Below are 23,370 nucleotides of genomic sequence, written 5' to 3' on the forward strand. Positions count from 1 at the left end.
AAAACAGATGATTATTCAGAAATCCAAATTTGGAGAAACTCGTAAGTGTAATCAACGGAGAGTAGATTTGACTGTTAAGAATTAGCAAAAAAAGGTTCCTGATTGTCCAGCTTTACATGAACAAATTATGTTGTCAATTTTACAAGATTTTTTTGTAAAGTTTAAAATGCCAGTAATTTTTGCAGGACAATGTGTTCATTTATGTTAATTTGATATTTTACTTGTGATTAAACAAAATAAAATTAGAATTGTATTAATAAATCAAATTTCTTTATTTTGATCTTTAAAGTTATACCTCGTCCTATATGTGAGGTTGTCTTATATGAGTAAATATGGTATATTAAATTAATTTAAATATATTTAATATGACAATCTTGTCATATTAAATACGCAGTAGAGTCCCATACAATGTGGGATTCGTTACACATTATAGGAAATTGCGTTATCGAAACCTGCATTATCACATGATTTATGAAAGTTTAAACCTTGGCCTATAAGTTGAAAAAAAAAACGTATACCTCTGATAGACAAAGTTTGAGGGTTGTTGCTTGCTTTATTTGCGCATTGGACGGGACTCTACTGTATATGTAAATTAATTTAAAATTATGTGAAAAAGATAATAAATTATTTAATGTAATTAAATAGCTACTGTATATTAAGATGTTAGATTTATATTAAAATATTGGGATGGTTCCAGTTCATATAGAAAAATTTCAAATTTTCTAAGATTTAAGAATTTTGTGAAATTGTTAAAAGGAAAAATTAGCTTGTATTTGATGTAATCTGAAAAATTAGAATTTTTAAAATGATAACCTGTTGATTGCTATTTTTATTAATATTTTGATCATTAATTAATTTATTTTTATTATTTTGAGGTGATATTAATGTCCAAAATTAAAGAAGAAATTTGTCTGCAGTTTTGATTAAATCTCATTTTTCATTAGTCAATTCAAATACCTCAAATTAACTATAAATTTATATAGTCTTCCATTTAAATTTATTTCTATCAAATAACCTTTAAATTGTATATTTGCATGGAAAATCTGTAAAACTTAAATTTCTTGAGGAATTTTTTTTTACGTAGAAAAATAGGAAAATCTTGATTTTAATTTAAAACCAATAATTATGAAATAAAAAATTTTTTTAAACTTAAAGCACTAGAAAGCACTAGCAAATATTTAGATACTTAAAATATCTAAAAGTTTATACATGTTTATAATTGTACTTTTATTCATTATTGTCTAGCAAATTTTTAGTACTTGATAACTTTGAACTAAAATTTTACATATAGCAAATTTAATCAGTTATAATTAATTTATATTTTAAGTTCTTTTTATAGTTAACTATGATAAATTTAACATAACTTGTTTTATTTTAAGCCCAAGTGGTGTCTGTTCATCCAGCAGTTCACTTTCTTTTGATGAAGTTGATAACAACTTGTCTGAATTTCACTTAAGGTATGTTATACTTCTGACTAAACATTTTCTACTATCAGGTACTCTGGTCTGCATCATATAATGCATTGTGCTCATGGGAGGGTAGTACAGATGTTTTAGTGTGTAATGACATAAAACAATAGATACAGTGCAGATGTGAAACTCCATTACACTAATAACTAAAAATTTAACATGGACATAACATTTACTACCAACAAGAATCAAGCACATATTATGTCAAAGATAGGAAAGTAGTTCTGGTTTTTCAGTGTATCTTACCTCCTCCTCTATCACCCACAAAGTTATTTTAGTATGAATTTATATAGGTTCTTGATCACAACATTGTTGAAATTTGCAGCAAGAAAGTTGGTGGCATCAACAAGTTCTTTAGTTGTTATACTATTAATCTGGATATATCTACACTTTTAAAAGACGAGAGATATTTTCTATTATATTTAGATCTAAACTTCTTATAGGCCATTTATAGTCTGTTGTAGTTAGGCCAACAATATGAATGTTCTGTGCAGAGCATTCATATTGTTGATCTGTAAATACTGGATGATTTCTCTAGGTATAATCCGTTATTAGTCACATAGTTTAAATAAACCCCAAGAGTCACACGGTGTGTACCAGATGCAGTTATTTTTTCTAAAATTGTGAAATTATTGATATTGCATCAAAAACCACAATTACATTTTTTTTCTAACAATATAAAATACTCATGAATTGAAGAAAATGCAGGTTTTTTTCTTAATGTTTACTTTATTGTGAATTTTTGAATCAAATTACATTAAACAAATTTCAACTCTCTCTAAATTATCTTGAGTTTTACCAGTTGACATTAAGTTTCTTCATAATTGGAGTTTGATAGGTTTTTTTCAAGTTCAGAGTAGTAAAACTTTTACTTCATAGGTGTAAGGAGAAGAGCCAGTCACATCCACTTATAAAAGTGGATGTGACTGGCTCCTCTCCTCACACCCTCCTGTGAAAGTAAACAAACTGCAAAGTATTTTATTACCCAATTAAAAAAACGCTTCCTTCTCCCTTCTGGGTTGGAAGTCAAATTATGATGTTTTGTTCTACTCACAAAAATTTTTTCTTTAAGATTAAACAGTTAGTTTTGTCTGATTGGATTATGTAAAATTTATTTATTTATTTTTTTGCAATATACTTGTGCAGCTTCAAAAAATTGATTACCTAATTTCCAGAATTAGCATCACTTGAATTAATATTACAGAAAGCTGCAAAGTTTGTGGCTGATTGTTTGTTTAATTAGTACAGCTGACCCTTGATAATCCGACAGGTATGGGACCAAAGGGGTATTGAATTACTGAAAGTGATTACATATTTGGCATTGTTTTGCTAGCAGTAGCCTACAATATTCCTACATTTTATGAGTAAAATGCTGCCTAGGTTAATATGGAAATGAAACACCCATTTCGGTTAACTAAAACATGTTTATTAAAAGAAATATGGAAGCCAATAAATGTACATACAGTATGTATATGCATAAATAATACAGTACATACAGAACTGCTCATGGAAAACACAAGAAATGTGTGTCATCGTGTAAGAATTGGGTGGGGAGATTCATGTCGCAACATCCTTCTGTGCAAGCAGACACGTAACGGGATGGGGACTACGGTGACCTTGACATGAGGTGTGTCGGACTACTGAGCGTGTCAGATTATCAAGGGTCAGCTGTATTGTTTTCTACATGAGAAATGAAGGGAATAAATAATGTGTGGACCATAAAAAATTTGGCAATTTATAACATGATATTGAATACATAAATTTATACCTTAGTAACCTTAAAAGATCCTGATGATAATAGGAAAAAAAGCCATTAGTTTAAAGATATATTTATTTTAAATAGTATATTTTGTTGAATCGTGCTCATTATTTGCAATGCTTACAAGTGCCACACCCATGCAATTTTCTGTAAATTCAGTGTATGAGTTTAGTCATATGGCATCATGACTGAACTTATATTTTTCCACTCCAAATTTAAAGAGTACTGTTACCTATGCAGTTCAAGCATTTATTATAATTTTCAAACTTTCTCAATATTTGCCATTCTCATTTGTATTTGTGCTATCCTGTAGATTGTTTATATTATTTAATAAATTACAAATTACTGTGACATTATTGGTATATATTACTTTGCATACATGACATATTTTGAGAACTTTTAGTTTATTTATATTATAACTAAAATCAGTTTATATTAATATCATATGTTTGATAAATACTATTTTAAAACTTTGTGTAAATTTGTTCAATTTCTTATTTCAGTCGATTTCCTCATACTTTATCTGGTGAAAACACACTCCATACTGAACCAACTATTAAAGAAGAAGGAACAGATAGTGATTATTTAGTAATGGCACCAGGAGAAGGTGAGAAACAACTGTTTATATGTTAATGTATTTTAAAGTTATGAAATATGATTTGTAAAATTTACTCCATAATCGTGCAGTTTTTCTTTTAGCATAGCTGCATGCATCAGGTGACAATTTTCCACTGATTCTTCATGCATAATTACACTGCATATAATTATCATCCCTCAAATTTGACAATTCTGAAAAAGTCTGTGATATATCTTCTCTGCATGTGCCAAATTTCAACATTATGCCTTGTTTTGTTTATAGAACAATGTTGGACTCTGTTTAACTGGACTCTCATAGGGAGCCCTTCAAACTTTGACATGGCATGAGCTAATATGAAATGAGTTCAGCTGGAAATAAATAATGATAGGGTTGAGGTGTTTCTCAGAAGGCCAGAAAATGATTTTTCAGGCACGAAATAAAGCCATGAAAACATTTGAATTCTTGAAGGTTACCATGCCCCAGGCTATCTTATGATGACAAATTTTCAAGGTTATAATGAATTGCAGGCGGTTCATGTTGTGCATAGCTGACAAACATTCAGGACATTGTGACTATCTCTTCCAGCAGTTGAGATACCTTCATGATGTCATTTTTGATAAGTAAGAATGGAAAATTGCTGTTTAATGCATGCAATTGTGTGACAATAAAGAAAAATTGCATGTGATCACATTTGTAAAGCAGCAAATTTTTGAAGGCTGTGATAAACAGAAAAAGTTTTTACCAAAATTTTTACATATTTAGATAGATAAATGTAGCATGAGGGTATCAAAGAAGCATAGCTAAATCAATTCAATGAAAAATGCCTATGAAAAAACTAGTAGGTGTGGAAAATTGTTTGATACTGCATGTAATTGTGGGTTAATATCTTTAATTATTAATATTTAGAACATTGAGATACATGATTTTTTTGTTTTCTACTTTCAAAACAGTTATGACACAGAGGTAAAACAAATGATTCTTATTAAATCTTACCATTTAGTTTTGTTAACTATAGATCAAAGTCAGCACATTATTATTCAGTTACTTATAATTCATTCTTACATTTGGTAGTCATATATCAGACATTGAATTTGTTAAAATCATTTAAAAATTCTTAATGCAGGTCATGTTTTATAGAGCTGTAAAGTAGAATCTGTAATTTCTACTACTTTCTGAGCAGAAAGGTTCACATTAACATTCTTCTTTTTTGAGACATAAGAATTATGTCTAATTCTAACATAAATACTGGAAAATATACTTTCTTGTTCATTGTTAACAAAGTAATATACTGATCTAAAAAAAACAAAATGTATCACTTTCTAGAGATTATATGAGGAATAACAGAAGGGTTTTTTAAATAGATTTGCATAGTCCTTGAAATACATTTGTCAGTTATATAGAAAATTACACTAAATATGTTTTTTGTTTTATGATTTAGATTAAAATATATTTACATAGTATTAATTTTTAGAGGATAAAATTTTACTATTTGTGTATGTATATATATACAAATTATTTTAAATTTGTACATAGAAGCCCAGGCTTATTTTGACTAATTTCATTAATGAAAATTAAGACTATACAAACAATGTTTGAGTCCTTTTTGCCTATTTTTATCCTTTTTATTCCAGTCGAGGAACCACAAAAACATTGTAGTGTCTTAATTTTCATTAATAAAATATTTTCAATTTGATATTTGAATATCAAGAGAATTCAGAAAAGTTCAAATATAAAATTTTTGAAATATGTTTTGAAACCTAAACTAGTTTTTTACAAGCTCCTAATGTTTGTCAGTATTTCATATTTTTTTGCAATATCACATTTCCTCTCCACTTTCTCAGTTCTTTAGTCATTTTCACTTTTTAAGTTAAATGTAAACATCCCATGCTTAGAGAGCATAAAACAGCTGAATAACTTCACTATCTAAATGCAAAGATCACTAAAACTGTGAAATACGTTACATTTTCACACTTGCCTCAGGAATTTACAGAATCTGCATTTCAGTGATTTTCCAAAGTGTTTTCTACAAATTGGTTAACTCCATAGTATATATTCTTTAAATTTCATTTCTGAAATTTGAGATACACTAACTTTACATTATTGAAATTTGTGCTAAGAATTTAAGAATTTAAATTGTTTTTAACAGTAATTTAAAAATGAATCTCAATTGAAGATTTAATTAATCTAAATCAAAAAATCAAATTTGTTTTTATAAATGACACAAAAAGTAAGATATTCAGAGCAGAATTCTAAAATATAGTAGAAAATAAATTTTTATTTTATTTGTAGTTTGAGTACTATAATATTTTATACACATGTGCATACACACACCTACATGGATATTCCTTGTACAACACAGCATTCCTACAATATGGGTTTCACTCTAACATGGTTGAGAATTGGAGATGTACAGTACTCTGTACAAAACATCACAATTTTTAAATGCAAACACCATTATTTGATATTTTTTTAAATTTAAGCAAGTATGTGTGTTGTCTGATATTTTCCCATGGATTTCAGAATATTGAAATTTTCAATTTTGTTTCATGTCTTTTGTCCAGTTTTCTTTAATGAGAACTGATTGTACAGTTTTCCTTTATCCTTGGCTTCCTATTCTAGCTTTCATATAAACCAACTGTTGCTATTGCTGGTGATAGTGCTTTAAATGAATCTGAAAGACTGTTCCTCTTTTTTGTTTTTATAGATTAAAACATAGATTAAAAGTTACTACATAAAAAGATTAAATTTTTAAAGATCTCTTAGGCAAATGCAAGCAAAAGTATCAGATTTTATGAGGAAAAGTAGAGAAAAATAGAGTCCATTCTTCTATTGAAATTCATATTGTAATTATTGTTAAAAAAAAACATATATATACAAGGTCTGATCAAAAAATATCCAATCTGAGGTCAGGAAAAAGAAACTTATGTATCTATTTGATTGAAACACTAGTCCCCTTCTGAGTTCACACATTTCTCTCAGCAATGCTTCCATTATTGGAGGCATTTTCAAAGTCATTTATTGGAATTTCCCCATCACGCACTTTGTCACATTAGTCTTGATCTCCTCTGCATCTTGAAAGCTGTTTTCCTGAGTGGCATCTTGAGTTTGGGAAAGAGCCAAAAATTGGCCAGAGCCATGTCTGCGGTGTAAGGAGGCTGCTGAACCTGTGTTTTGCAAGGAATGCCTGGATGAGAGATGTCTATGGGCTGGAGCATTTTTGTGATGATGAACCAGTCACCAGACTGCCGGAGCTGTGGTTTTGTGTGCCTAACAGCATCTCATAGATGACAAAATTGAATCAAAATTATTTTTTTAACACTACCTCATTTTCATTTAATCACTAATGCAATAACAGCATAAATGTGCAACTATCACAACTCCCTGAAAGTGACTGCAGGGAAGGACAGGCTCACCAAAATTCACACACATGCAATAGGGTCCTAGGTCCTATGATGACATAGTCTCCTCTCTACTTTGCAAATACTTGCAATGAAAAAAAAGGTTTGATACTTTTGATCAGACCTCACACATATGAGGTCTGATCACTAATCTAATAAAATAATTTGATTTTTTATATTGAATGATATTAAAATATTGGTACAGTAGAGCATCGATTATCCGACTCAGTTGGGGACTGGAGTTGGTCGGATAACTGAAAAGTATGAAAAAATACATTATTAGTATAGTATATTAGTATATCCCATGTAATTAGTATATTAGTATATCGCTGTTAACCTACTTTGCGTTGAATTTTCATCGATGTTAAGCCTACCAAAATTTTTTAAAATAATAATCGTCACTATTGTATCGTTAAAAATTATTTCTTTATTTTGCACAAAATAAATACAGTACTGTACTGTATATTGAATAATATATTTGGGTTACATATTTTACATAAAGTAGACCTATACATTAGAAAAATAATTCCAAAATTTTCTTTCGCTTCACAGCTGACACTCGTTTTTTGCCGCTAGATCTCGCACACATTTTAAAAACAGCTATTTGATAGTGTCGTTAAATAAAATTAAGCCTCATTTAAATACTGGCCTCCCTTTCGTGGTCGAGCCAGTGTTGCCAGCTAAAACATGCAAAAATTTAACAAAAATAATATTAAAGTAGCCAAGACAGCCAAATATTGTAGCGCCACATTACTAGTGGACATTTGAATTTGCCAACTATAACACGACGGTTAACTGATGCGATGGTTGCATCGGGGTTGGATAATCGATGCTCTACTGTATTTATTTTTAATAAAATAATTAAATGCTAGTTAAATGCAGTTTTCACATATCAAAAAAATTATAACTATTGTTTTATTTTATTCTTTTTACATATATTAGCCCACTAAGAAAATATATAATTAGTAGCTGTAATAGCTATACTTCAGTACTTTATTGAATAGAAAATTTTCATATTTTTAATTACATAATTATATCACATTAAAAAATTTATTTTTCAGAGAATAAAACAGATTCAGAAAATTATGTGCCTATGACGAAATATGATCATTCGTCTCTCTTTTTGAATCTTACAAATACTACTGATGATTTTGTTACTCCTATAAAATATGACATTACAAGTGATTATTTAGAAATGGCATCACCATCTACTTCTTCACAACCTGATAACACAGGTAAAAAGAATTTTTATACATAATAATTTCTTAATATAAGTTAATACAAAATTTCTTATGGTGATAATGTTGTCTAACATTTATTTAAATATTTACTTTAAAATTGCACTGTAGTTACGACTTTTTTTTTTTTTTTTTTTTTTTTTTTTTTTACATTAAGTCCATATAAAAAGTTTGTTTTCAGGAATGTTAATACAAAATTATTATTTTTAAATTTTATTTTATCTTATTCTTTCTTTCACTTGTATATTACTTATGATATGGAAAAATTTTGAATTCTTTTAACTTTGAACATTCAAGCACCTTTTGTAGCAATACCACATCTTCATTTTATAATAGTTTGGTATTACTATAAAAGATTATAGTATATTTAGTTTAGTTGCCTGGTGTTTTATGGAAAACAAATTCTAAAGATGAAATTTTTTATATATTACATAAGGGTCATATTAGTAGTTTTTCAAATAATAATAATATGATAGAAATGACTTGGTTGAATTTATATATATGTACAAAATTGAATTCATGTCTGATGTCTATCTGAGTGTCAAATCCAAACAGCTGAGTCTCTTTCTATACAACTTTATACTTATATTCAGTACATGGGCTATAATCCATTTCCAAAATCATTTGATTTTATAACTTTTGGTAGAATTATGTTACATTTTCCTGAGAGAAGCCTGGTAGCCTCTGCTCGTAAAGAAATATAATAGAATAACAGGCATGAATTAATTGTTTGTTTATAAAATAATACACAGGTAGTAATTAATATTCTTAAAATAACATTTATAAGGTATTTTAAAATTATTTTGAACTTTAGAAATAAATTTTGTACCTCACATTTCAGGAAATACTTAGTTCCTATTCTGCATCTGTGTGTATTCTAACAATTTGTTTCATGATAGGAGTGTATTCCTTGAAATGCTGTTAAGTATATACATAAATAGATGAAATTTTTTAAGGGCTGAAAAATTTAACTTAAAAGTATTACCAATAATTTTAGACACAGAGATAAGTTAATTGATAGGCTTAAGAAAAAAATAAGGAAGATTTGTTTTCTAGGAATATCAAAGAAAGTATCCAGGCAAATGCTTAATTCATTTTTGGAAAAAACAAAGTGATGGTCTTAAGAAAACTTTTATCTGTAGATATTAGTTAAGAGAGAATTTTATCTGTTTCATTTGATAAACAACAAAAAACAGATTTCCTTCTTGATAAAAGTGAACATTTATTTCATTCTGATCAGATTATCACTAGTGGTAAAAAATTACTTTTATCTTAGTTTGAAAAGAAATTGATTAGAAGATTGATTTAAAACATTTGTAGAGCTAACAATAAAATTTGTGTAAATCAACTTGATCATTTCCTTAATACCTGCTTCTGAATAATGTAACAGTCAACTAGTAACTAATAGTGACAACTATTGAGAATAGACAGGTTGTTTTTCAGTATAATTCGAAAATAAAAGATACATCAGAGTTTTGAAAAAGATAGAACTTAATTTGGACTTCTAAATATTACAATTGTCTGAAAAGTGTTGTGATCAGCAATACATTTTGATCCATGCAAATCAATACTTCAGCTTTATTAGATTTATGAATTTGGACTCTTGACTTGTGGCATTTTTAATGTTTTAATATGTTGACTGCCAACCTATTATATTTAAAACCATTCTCCTGATGCCATTTTGATTTTGTATACAGGCATTCCTCACTTAATGACTGAATTCCATTCCTATGGTCAGGTTGTTAAACAAATTAGTTAATAAATAATGAGCTTAATTATTTTATTCTTGATAAGGAAACGGTCTAAAGGAAACTCCAACTTGATAACTTTGCTTCAATTTGCATCTCTTACATATTACAGAACATAAAAATACAATTGGCAAAAATTATTAAAATGTTATTCTGTACCAAAAAAATTAAAGTTCATTCATTTATAAAAAGTTATTCAGATTAATATTTAGTTATTGAAATCCTTTAAAGGGTTGAAGTCAAAATGGTTCCAGATCATCATTGGAGTTATTAGCAGGTTTATCAGGACCTGTAGAGGGCCTTAGTAAGGAAGATGACTATGAAGAAATGGAAGTACTTTTAGGTGTAGGAGTCCTGGGTGTAGCTTTTGAGAAGAATTTTGTTAGTGTGATTTGCTTTGTAAGTTTCTATTATCGTTTCATATGTATGAAATTTCATTATTATTGTTCCACTTTTGTCAGCCATTCAACATTTGAATCCATACCCTCTATTCTAATATAGCTGCATTCAATTTCAAGAATATACCAGCTAACCCCTTTACACTGAACTTTTTCTGTTTCTTTGCTCTTTGAAAAAATGTAAAAACTATACACTATTTAAGATCTATACAAAAATAAAAATGTCTGAAGTCTTCTAAACATCCTTTCATTAAACTGTTACAGAACTTTTAAACAATTTACATAAATATAGGTTAGGAAGAGACTATAAAAGAAGATTGATTCTGCCAATTTTGATTGTGTTTTGGTGATTGTGAAAGGATATTTAGAAGACTTAAGTTTTTCTTTTTGTACAAATCTTACATAGAATGTATTTTTTACATTTTTTAAAATATATATTTTATTCTGATTTTTAAAATTCCTTTCTCTTCCCTTTCCAAGTTCTTCTACACTTCCAACTCTGTTGCCCTTCAATTCTTGGCACTTCCTCTAGGTGAAGTTATGCTCTTTCTTTTCACCAACATTTTGTACTATGAAATGCACAATAAAGTATAAATTAATAAATGAAATATATAGTGTCAGAGATTGTGAACACTTCATATAGTAAATACTGATCAACTGCAGGAACAAGCCTAAGAGTATGAAAGGGAATTTCCAAGACTCAAATTGAGAAAGAAGATTCCCCATACTTGATTCCTAGTTATAAGTCCAAGTGGTCATTAAACGATAGGTCATTATGTAAGGAGTGGCTGTATTTTATTGTGTGAATTTTTCCATTTTTTTTCAAAATAACTTGTCTGTGACTTTATGATTGTAATAAACCAAATTATTTCTATAATTAATCAGGCCACCAAGATGCTGGGTCTCAAGAGCTACAGGTATCCAGAATGATGGCTTTTTGAATGTTATAAGAAAGATGTTTAGTATTTAAGGCCTTCAGATTGGAAAGTTATTGGCAATACACTGGTGGAGAATGGAACTATAGGTCAGGTATATGCTCTCTCCAGTTTCCATAAGTTTTTAACCCCAATTGCCAATCTGTTTTTCTCAATTTTGGCTGTATATCATGTTTGTAAATTTTGGGTTTACAGAACTTTGATGTCAATTAGGCCTGTTTTGTCTTTTCAATAAGTGTGATATCAAGCCTATTGACAGAAATGGTTTTATCTGTTATCTCTTTGTATAATTTAGTCCAGAATGTTAGTATTTCTAATACAGTGTAAATTCAGCAAGGTCAGTCATAGAGCTATTTGATGGTGTATTATTTTTTGGAATATTATTTTATCTGTTCATGTATGCTTGTGTTAACAGTTTACATAATCTCCTGATATGATCAAGTGTCACCAGTCTGGTGACACTATTGACAGTCATCTTTGGTGTTTTATCACTGTGCTTCCTGTAGTTTTGTGTTGCTGTTACCCTGTCCTGAATTGCCATCATAAAACCAATTGTTCGTGCATAGATCATCACATTTGAACCACTGGTTTGATGCTGTTTTGTTGACAGTCTTCAAAGAGATGGTATGTATGATTGCATTTGTTTGGATTGCTAGAAAATTATGGTCCCTAAACTTTTTCCATATTATAGTCCATGAGAGGTGTTATGTCAGTGTCTGAGGCACACATAGTTCAGTAGAGTTTGTACTCTTCTTTTTTTGTTAGGAAGTATTTTCTTTAGCTTTTGATCTGTTTTGTGTGAAATTATCTGATGTTAACAACTCCAAGTCCACTGTCATCTGTCATCAGTGGAAGTGTGACTTCACTGCAAACTTGTGTGTCTCATACAATGGCTCATTAGTTATAACTCTTAATGCAATTAGCAAGTTACTTAGATTTGTATTTGTCCATTTGATGATGCCAAAAGAGTGCAAGCATAGAGATAGTAAATGTGTTGACTATTATGAACTTATTTTGTTCAGTAAAGTAGGTACACACAAGATTATTGCAGGGAGGGACAGATTTTTAAAGTTGTTTTTAAGTTCAGTATGTTTGATTCCCTTTAGCTCTTTTTTTCCTAGATATAGGTATATTTCTGGTTCTTGAAGGTCTTTAATTAGTTCATTTTTGCTTTGGAAACCCAGTTGTTACTAGCTTTCCATGCCTCAAGTATATGGATTTGCATTTATCCATACCCAGGATCATACAGATTTTTAGACTGAAATTATTTGTGATCTGGAGGAGCTTCTGAAGTTGTGTAGAGAAGTTAACTTCCCTACATAACTTCAGAAGCTTCTTCAAGTCATTCATATATAGTAGACGTGGGATGTTGTATGGTTGTTTATTTTGCAGTGGCTTTAAAGCCAAATTTAGTATCATTCAATGTCTGGCTTAGAGGGTTTAGTACTGTACAGAACCAATTTGCTGAACGACTGTCACCATAGAAGATACCACAATGTATGTGTATAGATCTTGTAATACATTATGTACTGTTGTGAGATAAATTACTGTTAACCACATATTCATAAGATGATCGAGGGTGTTAATTCTAGTTGAGTATATTTTATAGATTGTTAGAATATCCAAGTGGTATGGAATCAAATGCTTTCTGATAATCAGTATATGACATGCTTAGATTTCTCTTATGGGCAATGGCTTGTTGCTCTATGATTTGGTGTAAAACAAGTTGATCTTTGCATTCTCTTGAGTCTTGATAGCATCCCCTATGTTCTTCAGACATGATGATATTGTTGTTGAGGTGGTAATAAATTTTATTTATCAGTATTGCAGTGAGAAATTTGTACATTGTCGGTAAGCATGTAATAGTGTAGTAGTCACTATGGTTGCTAGTTTGCTGCTTTTTTTGTATAAGGAATGTTATTCTCTTTGTCTAGAATATTAGAACAGCAGTTGAGTTTTGGATGAATTTGTTGTACATCTTTGCAAGTGTGTTATAAAAGCATACCAGAAATTAGGTATTTAGGTCTCTTCAGGTGCTTTCCAACTGCCAGTTTTCATGGTGACTTCTGTAATGTCTGCCTATGTGATAAGTTCTCTTGGCGTGGCATAGCAAAAATTTCAACAGTTTTGAATTATCACTTAGAAAAACAAAAATATTATTGTATTTAAAATTTAAACATTGTTCCTTGTACAACACAGTTCGAAAATTGGGGATATCTTCCATACAACACAATTTCCAGTTTCACTCTAACACTGTTTTGGAAATCCTCCATACAAAATTCCATGCAATTTTTAAATGTAAACTTTGTTATTCAATATTTTTTTTATTCAAATAAGCATGCGTGTTGTTTTAAATTTGTCCACAGATTTTAGAATATTGAAATTTTCTAATTATTTTGTGCTTTTCATCAGGTTTACTTTAATTAAAACTGGTAGGACAAGAAAGAAAAAATTGCACTAGCTTTCTTATCAACCAGGTGTCGTTGTGGTTGCTTTCAGACTTTAGCCCTGTCACTGTTTTCTTTTTATAGACTATGTTTGTATTTAGTAAAGTTTATTTAAACTGTTTTAAATAAGTGATATTAAACGTTTTTTTAACTGTAGGTAAGTAATCATTTGTAAAATGATGAGCAAAGTACAGCAGTATCTTGGTGCTTGAACAATTTGGTATTCAAACACAAATTCTGGAAAAAGTCACTCAGTACTTAACTGAACAAACACAACCCTATAGAAAAAAATTTTCATTTAATAACATTTTTATTTCATCATCCATAAAAAATTTTTTATGATAAAAATTTAAAAAAATATGAAAATGTTGCTGATACTTCTGATCAAGATAAAAAAAAGAAAAAAAAAGCTGAGATGATGATGATGATACTTTGTAAAAAGAAAATGCTCTCGTTTAACTAAAATTAATTTTAATGTGTACTTTTAATTGTGATTGTTAATTAAGTATTGATTAGAAATAAATTATTGATTACTTTAAATTAACATATTCCTCTTAGTGACAGAAAACAATAGTATACTTTTGCTAACTTCTGGACATAATCCTTTGTTTTGCATTAGTCCTTTGTTTTGTATAGCATGGATTCAAATATCACTACACTTTTTTGGAACATAACTACCGTTTTATATGAGGAATAGCTGTAATTGAATTGTTTGTTATTTTAAGTTTTTAATTTAAATAATAATTGTTATTTATTAATAGTTGCTTTGAATGTAATATATTTTTTTCAATTTACAGAAGGATATATGACAATGAGTGCAGTTGGTTCATTAACTGTTGATGTCCCTAATTCACTTTCTTCAAAACAGACAAGTTTACTATCAGATTCACCATCTAATTCTCTGGATCTTCCAAAAGGTTTTGACGGTTATGTGCCAATGGCCCCAGTTGGAGTAACAATACCAACAGATTTACCTCTTCCCAAAAATATTAATTCAAATTTAAAGCAAGAAGATGGTTATTTGGATATGACACCTTTATCTACATCTTTACCAAAAACAATCAGTCAGTTACCTGGTGAGTTTTGTAAGTATGTTTTTAATATACTTTGAAATTATTATTATTATTATTTTTTTTTTATTGAAAAGAAAGCTAATTGATGTAAAAATTAATATACTGTATTAAATAATTTTAACACTTCCCATTTTACTGTTATAATGAAACAAATCTTTATTTTATTTTTTTTGGCTGTTGTAAAATATAACATAGGGAAAGTATGACATTAATCAAATTTTGAGCCCTGGTTTTTTTTGTGCGCTTAGACACTCCGGGGGATAAAAAATATAAAAACTCCTTACAAAATTGTGCATGATATTTTGCATAATATCTCAGAACTGGATGAATTAAAATTTTTAAACTTGGCAGGATTATTTCTATACATGGGGCATTGATGATGATAAATTTTGGTGATTAAAGGCCAAGGGAGTGGGAGAGATAGAGGGGGTAGAAGTCATATGTTGACTGGGGTCAGACTTAATGTAAATTTTACTCATTGGCATTTAAAATTTTTTTAAAAACTTGCCAACCCTCAAAATAATGCTTTTGCCTTTTTATAATAATTAATAATTAATATTTAAAATATATATATATATATATATATATTTTTGAATATTATTATATTATTATTATTATATATTATTATTATTTATATATATTAAATATTATTATTATTATATATATATATATATATACACACATACACACACACACAATAGAACTGATTTATTAGAAAGTCCTTTAAAAGCAAGATATTCTAATACATTGGCAAAATCTTATACATTTTAAAGTAAAGTAGTTTGGATAATAGCAAGTTGCATATTGGCAAGATTTTCCTACTAGAAAGTTATTTTTGTGCACCACCTATGGAATTAGTTTACTTAGTAGCAAGTTTTGACAATGAATGCTCTTCTACCTGTCTCCCCTCATCTAATGAAATGGATTACATGTCCTGTATTACTACAGCACTTGCTGTAGTGTGTGGTAAGGTCTGCATTTTCAACCTTGCTGAGAAGGTGAAGAATGGTAAGCAAAAAGCCAAGACATGATTTGCATTTTAAAAACAATATGAAATTGTGTAGTTGCTTAAAAGTGGATGGAAGAAAAAAAATGTTGCTGAAAAGTTTAGTGAAAAGTTTGTATGAGTCAATAATTTCATGCATAAAAATACAAAGAAGTTGCAAGAGAGTTTCAGCTTGGAAAAAAGTCAACAGGCATGCAGTAATGAAATTCTTGTGATGGAGGAAAGTAATGGAGATGCAATAAATGAAGCATGATCATGCCTACCCATGCTCAAGTATCCATCTGAGGCTTTGGAAACATTGAAAAAGTTCCTCAAACTCATGATAATGGCTTGACTGCATTTCACTCTTTGTACAAACTTGAATAAAGAATTTTTAACAAAATTGTTCATTGATAAAAACAAACTGAGATGTCAATTATATATTTTTGTAATAAATTTAAATAATTAAGAAATTAATAAATACAATACTATATTCTGAAGAGAGTTTGTTTGGTAGCAAGTTTGCCTATTAGCAAAGGTTTTTCCTGGAGAAAGGGACTTTCTAATAGACAAGTTTTACTGTATATATAATATGTAAAAATTGCTTGTTGAGAGGATGAGGTTTTGATAATTGATATTTGAAAATTCATGGAAAATCCAAAATATTTTTTAGTAGACAGAAACTTCTTAATATTGCATGTTTTTTGCTTCAAAATTAGAATTTTGTTTTTCCAGTAATTGCTTCAAAACAATTTATAACACATCTCTGTTATAACAACATTTTTTAATGAAACATGTTTTTCCTTTTTCTACATTTTCTAGTAAATATAATACAAAATAATGCTTTAAAATAATGTTTCATTAATTTTAAAATATCTGATATTAGCCAATAATTATTATTAATTGCTCAGTCTATCAGTAAAATTATTATTGGTGCATCTATAAAATAATTTTTTCTTAAACAAACAAACAAACAAAAAATTCTTGGAAATGTATTTCGGATTTATGAATTTATTTTAATTTTTTAGTTATTTGATTTGAAATTTCTAAACAAATATCTAATGATCATTTAACACTATTTCTTGGTGTTGGAAGTTCTGAAAGCTTATAACATTAATATAGTTTATAAACTGTATCTTTAATTATCTATATAAAATATATTCTTTTTAAAATTTTAGGTAGTCAGTATTTGGAAATGTCCAGTCCAACACTCAGGGGACTTGATGATAATATGAATCATTCTCATTTACACTCTATCAATACACAAGAAGAATTTCATCTTGATAAGGTATGATAAAAATTAATATATGAACAAAAAATTTTTTTATTTTAATCAGTACATTCTTTCATGAAATTTCTAAAATAAGTAATGATTATCATCTTACATTAGTTCATTTTTCATATACAGTAGAGACTCGTTAATCGGAACCCCAGTAATCGGAACGATTTTCAGTCGGACTGTGTCGTGCTGAATCGAACGTTTTTGATACTAAATTTACTTCTAAAGTATAATTTTCATGTTTTTATATTCTTCAATATATTTATTTTGTTTGTACAAAATGCAGAAATAATTTTTAACAATACAATAGCCTCGATTATTATTATTAAAAATTTTCGTTAGGCTTAAAATCGACAAAAATTCAACACGAAGCGACACGCAACGGAGAAAAATTTGAACATCGGACAGGTTAATATATTTATTCGTACATAATCAGTAATTGGAACAAATCACTAATCTGAACAACCCCAGTCCCCAATTGATTCTGATTTTCGGTTCTCTACTGTAGTTTGATAATAGAAACTGAGAATTAGTCAAATGAAAACCTTAAAATAATTGTTAACTTTCTTTAATGTAGATATGTTTCTATATTTACATCACATTTTGATATAACTTATGTTATTCTCTAGAAGTGGTATATTAGCATGTCTTGGTTTCCTGTGAAAAAGACTTCTGGGGTTACAAGTGAAGCCTTGTTTTAATTATTTTATTTTATTGTTTTCTTCAGTTGCTAAAAATCTTCAAGTAACAACTGTCTCTCTTCATTTATTTAGAATTATGCTTTAGTTTATAATTTTTCCACAAATGAATTTTTTTCAACTTAAGCACTGAAAGTATCACTTTTGAGATTATGAAAAGATTTTTCACTTTTTCTGACTATGAATATTTAAGAAATATTTGAAAATGAATTCTTACTAATGTTATAATTTTGAGTAGGTTATCTTTACTGTCTTCAAGATAGAAAACATGCATTTTTGAGAGAGATAGAGTGGTACTAATGCATTTTATGGGATTTTTGTTCCTTTAATAATGAAGCAACCCCATTGGAAATTTTTAATGATTTGTGATGATAATTTGCTTATCATTATTAGTTCTATAGTCTGTTTAGTTACCTACTTCTGCAATTGGGAGGAGGCCCTAATATTACGAGTTCTATATCTACTGTATATTTTTTCTTTCAGTTTGATACAAAAACATGCACAAATATTTTGCCTACTTTAATAGTTCTGCAATCTGTTGCAACAAAATATTTGTTTGTAGTTTTACTGCTTTCTTTTATTCTTTACACTCTTTCATTATATATTTTATAAAATGTGCTTAAAATAGTATAAAGCATTGCATTTATAAGGTTTTCACAAACTAGATGGAAAACCAAATAATTGCCAGATTACATCGGGCCATACTAATGCTACTAATTACCAATTAAATGTCAAGTAATTTGGACTAGAGATAGGTGTTAGGCACCATCTCTTAGATAATTGTAATTAAATTTATTAAGAGATGGTACCTAACACCTACCTCTAGGACAGCAGTTCCCAGCTTTTTATCACAGAACCCTTTTCACCTTAGTAAAAAATGTTGTAACCCTGACAATTTTTAATAATTATAGATGAAACAGCAAATAGAAACACCAAAAACAATTTATTGAAAATGCAAAAAACAAAAAGCTAGATTATTTATTTAGAAATATTATTACTTAATTCAAACTGGTCACTAATGTGAAGGGTTAAACTTTTTTTCTTTCTGTATTTTAAACAGTACTAGTATCTAGATTTGTGCCTTTGTGCCTTGACCCTTTCAGTCTCCTTGTCACTAGAAACATTTGAAGTACTGTACTTGCTACATTTTTTATCAAAACTCTTCTTTCAACCAATGCTCCATGATTTTTTAATTGGGATATACACAATACTAAAAGCACTATAAATTATACAATTCTCATTATACAGGGTGGTTATAATTAAAGTTGCCCTACTCAGACCTGTATAGAGTCCATTCTCGTTGACGTATTTTGATGAAACTTTGTATACATGTTATATGGACCATGGGAAAAAGGAAAATGCAAAAGAAATAATTAGTTTAAATTTCTACCACTAGGTGGAAAAAATGGCACATGAAGAACAAGAAACACAAAATGGAAACATGCAAAAGGTTTTTATTCACGACATTTGTTCAATATGTAATCCATTTGCATTAATCACATGTTCAAAGTGCCTTACATCATGTTCAACAATAGCCCGATAGGTTTCTTGAGAAATTGCAGCAATATGGCATGTGATGCTTGCTTTCAATTCAGGCAGAGTTCATATGGTTGTGGGGATATCTGAAAGATCATGTCCATAGAGGAGGCATACAAACTCTTCTCGAATTGAAAACAAGCATAACATGCCATATTGCTGCAATTTCTCAAGAAACCTATCGGGCTACTGTTGAACATGCTGTAAAGTGCTTTGAACATGTGATTAATGCAAATGGATTGCACATTGAACAAATGTCATGAATAAAAATTTTTTGCATGTTTCCATTTTGTGTTTCTTGTTCTTCATGTGCCATTTTTTCACCTAGTGGTAGAAATTAGAACTAATTATTTCTTTTGCATTTTCCTTTTCCCTATTGTCCATATAACATATATACGAAGTTTCATCAAAATACGTCAACGAGAATGGACTCTATACAGGTCTGAGTAGGGCAACTTTAATTATAACCACCCTGTATTTTTATGTGAAAAATACTTAAACTATCACAAAACGATTGCAGTGCAAAATTCTAATAATCTTTAACTTACATGCCTGCTTGTGTACTATATCGTTACACTACAACCCACTGCAGATGATGGAACATTAATTAACACCTTGGTGAAACATGATGCTTGTCTGACAAGTGAGTGTCCCATTATTGGTATCATAGTATGTATTGTACCATACAGTAGAGTACCATCAGGCATCTAACTGACCACTCTTGTCATTACATTCAACAGGCTTGTGCTGCAGATATGGATGGATTAAAGCATATTTAATGATTGCATTATTATTTATGTTGGATACTTTTTAAAGTTACTTTTTTAATGATTTTCTAGCTATTATGGTTTTAATTATCTTGTTAAACATTATGCCACAATTTCGGTTTGTTCTGTTACCAATAAATCAGTCTCCACTGTTTATAAAGCTATAAATAACTCTAGTACGTATATAGGATGTCATAAGATGATTCAATCAGAGACTAGAATAATTACACCGCACATCCCAAATCTCATTGGCACACTCATACATTACTTGACTCAATGGATTTTATTTTGGAATCCCAAACTTTATTGATGGAATGGAACCTTAAAGTTCTGCAGAACACAAGTTGGGAACCTCTGCTCTAGACTGAATTACTTGACGTTTAATTGATAATTAGTAGCATTAATATAGCTCAATGTAATCTGGTTTTAATCCAACAATTGGGTTTATAGATGTTTATATTTGTACCTTCCTGTAATAACTATCTTGTATTTGTTATTCAATAACTATTTTTTAGCCATATATTTTAGCCAATTAGCCAACTATTTTTTATTCAATAACTATTTTAACTAACTTTCACAACAAATTACTCCTCATTTGACTTCCTTTTTTGGTACACATCTCTAATCCTTATGGGTTTACATATACATGATCTTTGTTAATATATCAAATAATTGGATATGAAGATTTTGAACAAAAATACTATGATGGTTAATGTCTTTATTTATAAAATAAAAACAGTTATGATGGATGAAGGTAGGAACCCATGACACTTGCATTCTGTTATGGAAGAAATTTATACTATGTACTGTACATGTTGTCTTTATCCACATTTCAAAATTTTAGTTTTTTGTATTTTTTAAGTCCCAAACAAAAAGACAGTACATAACAACTTCATTCATACAAAAACTTTGTTTAATAGAAAATGTTATATCAAATCTTTCATCTGTCTTTCAATTTATAAAAGTATAAAACTTCAATCTTTCTTACTTCAGTTAGTATTGAAAGTTTTTATATTATATTGAATTAAGTTGAATTATGGTGGCAGAATGTTTATATTTCAAGAGATAGATGGAATTTAAAAGTTTTCCATTTCTAGAATTTGAATTTTATTTTAGCAACCAATTGTTTTATATGAAGTAAAAGTAATTTTTTAATGAAACTTCTTTGATAGTTAAGTACAAATTGCAAAGTATTTTTTCTTTGTTAACTTATTTAAATTTATATAATTCAATGTTAAAATAAATTAATGTATATGTAATTTTTGTATTGATTCAAATTAATTGAAATGTGTTATTGCACTATAGGTAAAGTCTTATTTTTCACCATCTGAAGATGATTCTGATGACTATATTAAACCTGTCAGAGCTTATTCTATTGGAAGTCGTCCACAGGTATGCAGCTCACAATATTGTTTAATGTTGTTAAAATTTATTTATTTTAGAAATAATCAAAATGAAAAATTGGTGATTTTAATTAGTAATTTTTTAATAACTTTGCTTCTTGCCCTTACATTAATATTATTTAACTTATTTGTACATAAATGAAAACTGTTGTAATTTATATTTCCTTTCTTAATTTTTTTGTGTGATAAACCCTGAAATGTAAACTACAATGGTCTTCCTTTATGTAAGAATAAGTTAAATAATAACTAGTAATTTTTTATTTAATATTTTAGATTATTGACACTCCATAACTGAAGGAATATTTAATTTATAAACTATTTAGCTCTGCTATTTGATTACCTAACCTTTTACTGACCAATGTTCTTATTTTGGAACATAGTTAAAACTTCCATTTTTCCAGTTTTCTTTGCAAAGCAAAAGCATAATTTTATTTAGTGCTGTAGATTGTTTTATAATTATTTTACAAATATTGCTGAAATATTAATCTAAAATTATTAATTAAAACAATTTCATATATGTATTATTTATTTTATTATTTCATTAATATTCATATTTTATAAAATTATTTTGATGATTTATAATCAATAAAGTATACATTATAAGATGCCACTTAAAGAATATGTACAACATTCAGAACTCCTCAGTGTATGATAAAGTTTTTGTTCCCAATAGGGGAATGCTTTTTGTCCAGTATGTGATAAGTAGTGATGGGACGATACCAAAATTTCTCTCAACTTCTATTCTTTTGAATACTTTCTAAAATTTAGTTTAGTTTAGAAAAACATTAATAATTTACAATATGAGCATGGTTCATTAATTATTTAACAAACATCAAGCTTAAGAATTGAAAATGATTGGGAAATCCAAATCAATCTAAAGAAACCTGAAAATTCTATATGTGGATATGCATGCTTTTATTGTGTAGTTCAGAATAAATTTGTAATTTTATTTCAGATAAAGTTAATATTGCAACACTACCCCCAAAGAAATTATAACTGATTTCCTTTTACTCAAAGAATGTTCTCATCATGTCAGAGTTGCCATCTTTGGAAACAGGCTTTGCCAGCTGACATGTTGATGCAGAGGAGGGAAGATAAATGAGAAATTGCACTTCTTTGTTCATACTTCTCTGCAATTGGTATGTTTCATAAATGCTTTGATTTTATCATATTTAACACTAAATGATGTTCAGCAAATGATGCAATAACCTTGACAAATATCATCACCATCATTATCATCACAAGTTACCCAGTTTTTGAATTCATTCACTTGAGCCAGATTTTTCTAAATGTACAGTATAATTGCATGAACTTTTCTTCTAGGAAAAGACTAATCAGATGAATATTTAGCACTGACTACATGAAAGAAAAGTCTGCCATGACAAATGTTGCTTCGTCTATAGCAGGGATGCCGAACCTTTTTGAGTCCACGTGCCATATTGTAAGCATACTTAGCTTTAAAGATGTTAATGCGTGCCAAAGTCTTAGACTTCGAATAATGATATTTAAAGAAATTAAATGAATATGCTTTAATTTGAATAAATGTAAAAAATCTGATTGAAAAAAGGATGATCAGGTGATAAACAGAAAGGATGATTGAAAAGGACAGAAATCGTATGATACATTACATGCCAGATAATTTCTCTTACGTGCCACTTTG

General features: G+C 28.8%; 1 protein-coding gene across 3 annotated transcripts in view; it reads left to right on the plus strand.

The window, feature by feature from the left end:
- chico (insulin receptor substrate 1 chico) overlaps positions 1–23,370 on the plus strand; it is a 75,707-nt gene that overhangs the window by 35,783 nt on the left and 16,554 nt on the right. For 2 of the 3 annotated variants that reach the window (XM_067286052.1, XM_067286053.1), the window contains exons 8-13: positions 1,380–1,457; positions 3,732–3,835; positions 8,265–8,438; positions 14,767–15,054; positions 17,206–17,315; positions 21,613–21,699. In XM_067286052.1, the coding sequence (XP_067142153.1) occupies positions 1,380–1,457; positions 3,732–3,835; positions 8,265–8,438; positions 14,767–15,054; positions 17,206–17,315; positions 21,613–21,699 (841 nt within the window). The remainder of the gene's footprint in view (positions 1–1,379; positions 1,458–3,731; positions 3,836–8,264; positions 8,439–14,766; positions 15,055–17,205; positions 17,316–21,612; positions 21,700–23,370) is intronic. The other variant, XM_067286055.1, reaches the window with a different exon arrangement.

This window comes from Centruroides vittatus, unplaced genomic scaffold (assembly GCF_030686945.1).
Source record: "Centruroides vittatus isolate TY-2023 unplaced genomic scaffold, ASM3068694v2 scaffold_324, whole genome shotgun sequence".
NCBI classification, from domain to species: domain Eukaryota; kingdom Metazoa; phylum Arthropoda; class Arachnida; order Scorpiones; family Buthidae; genus Centruroides; species Centruroides vittatus.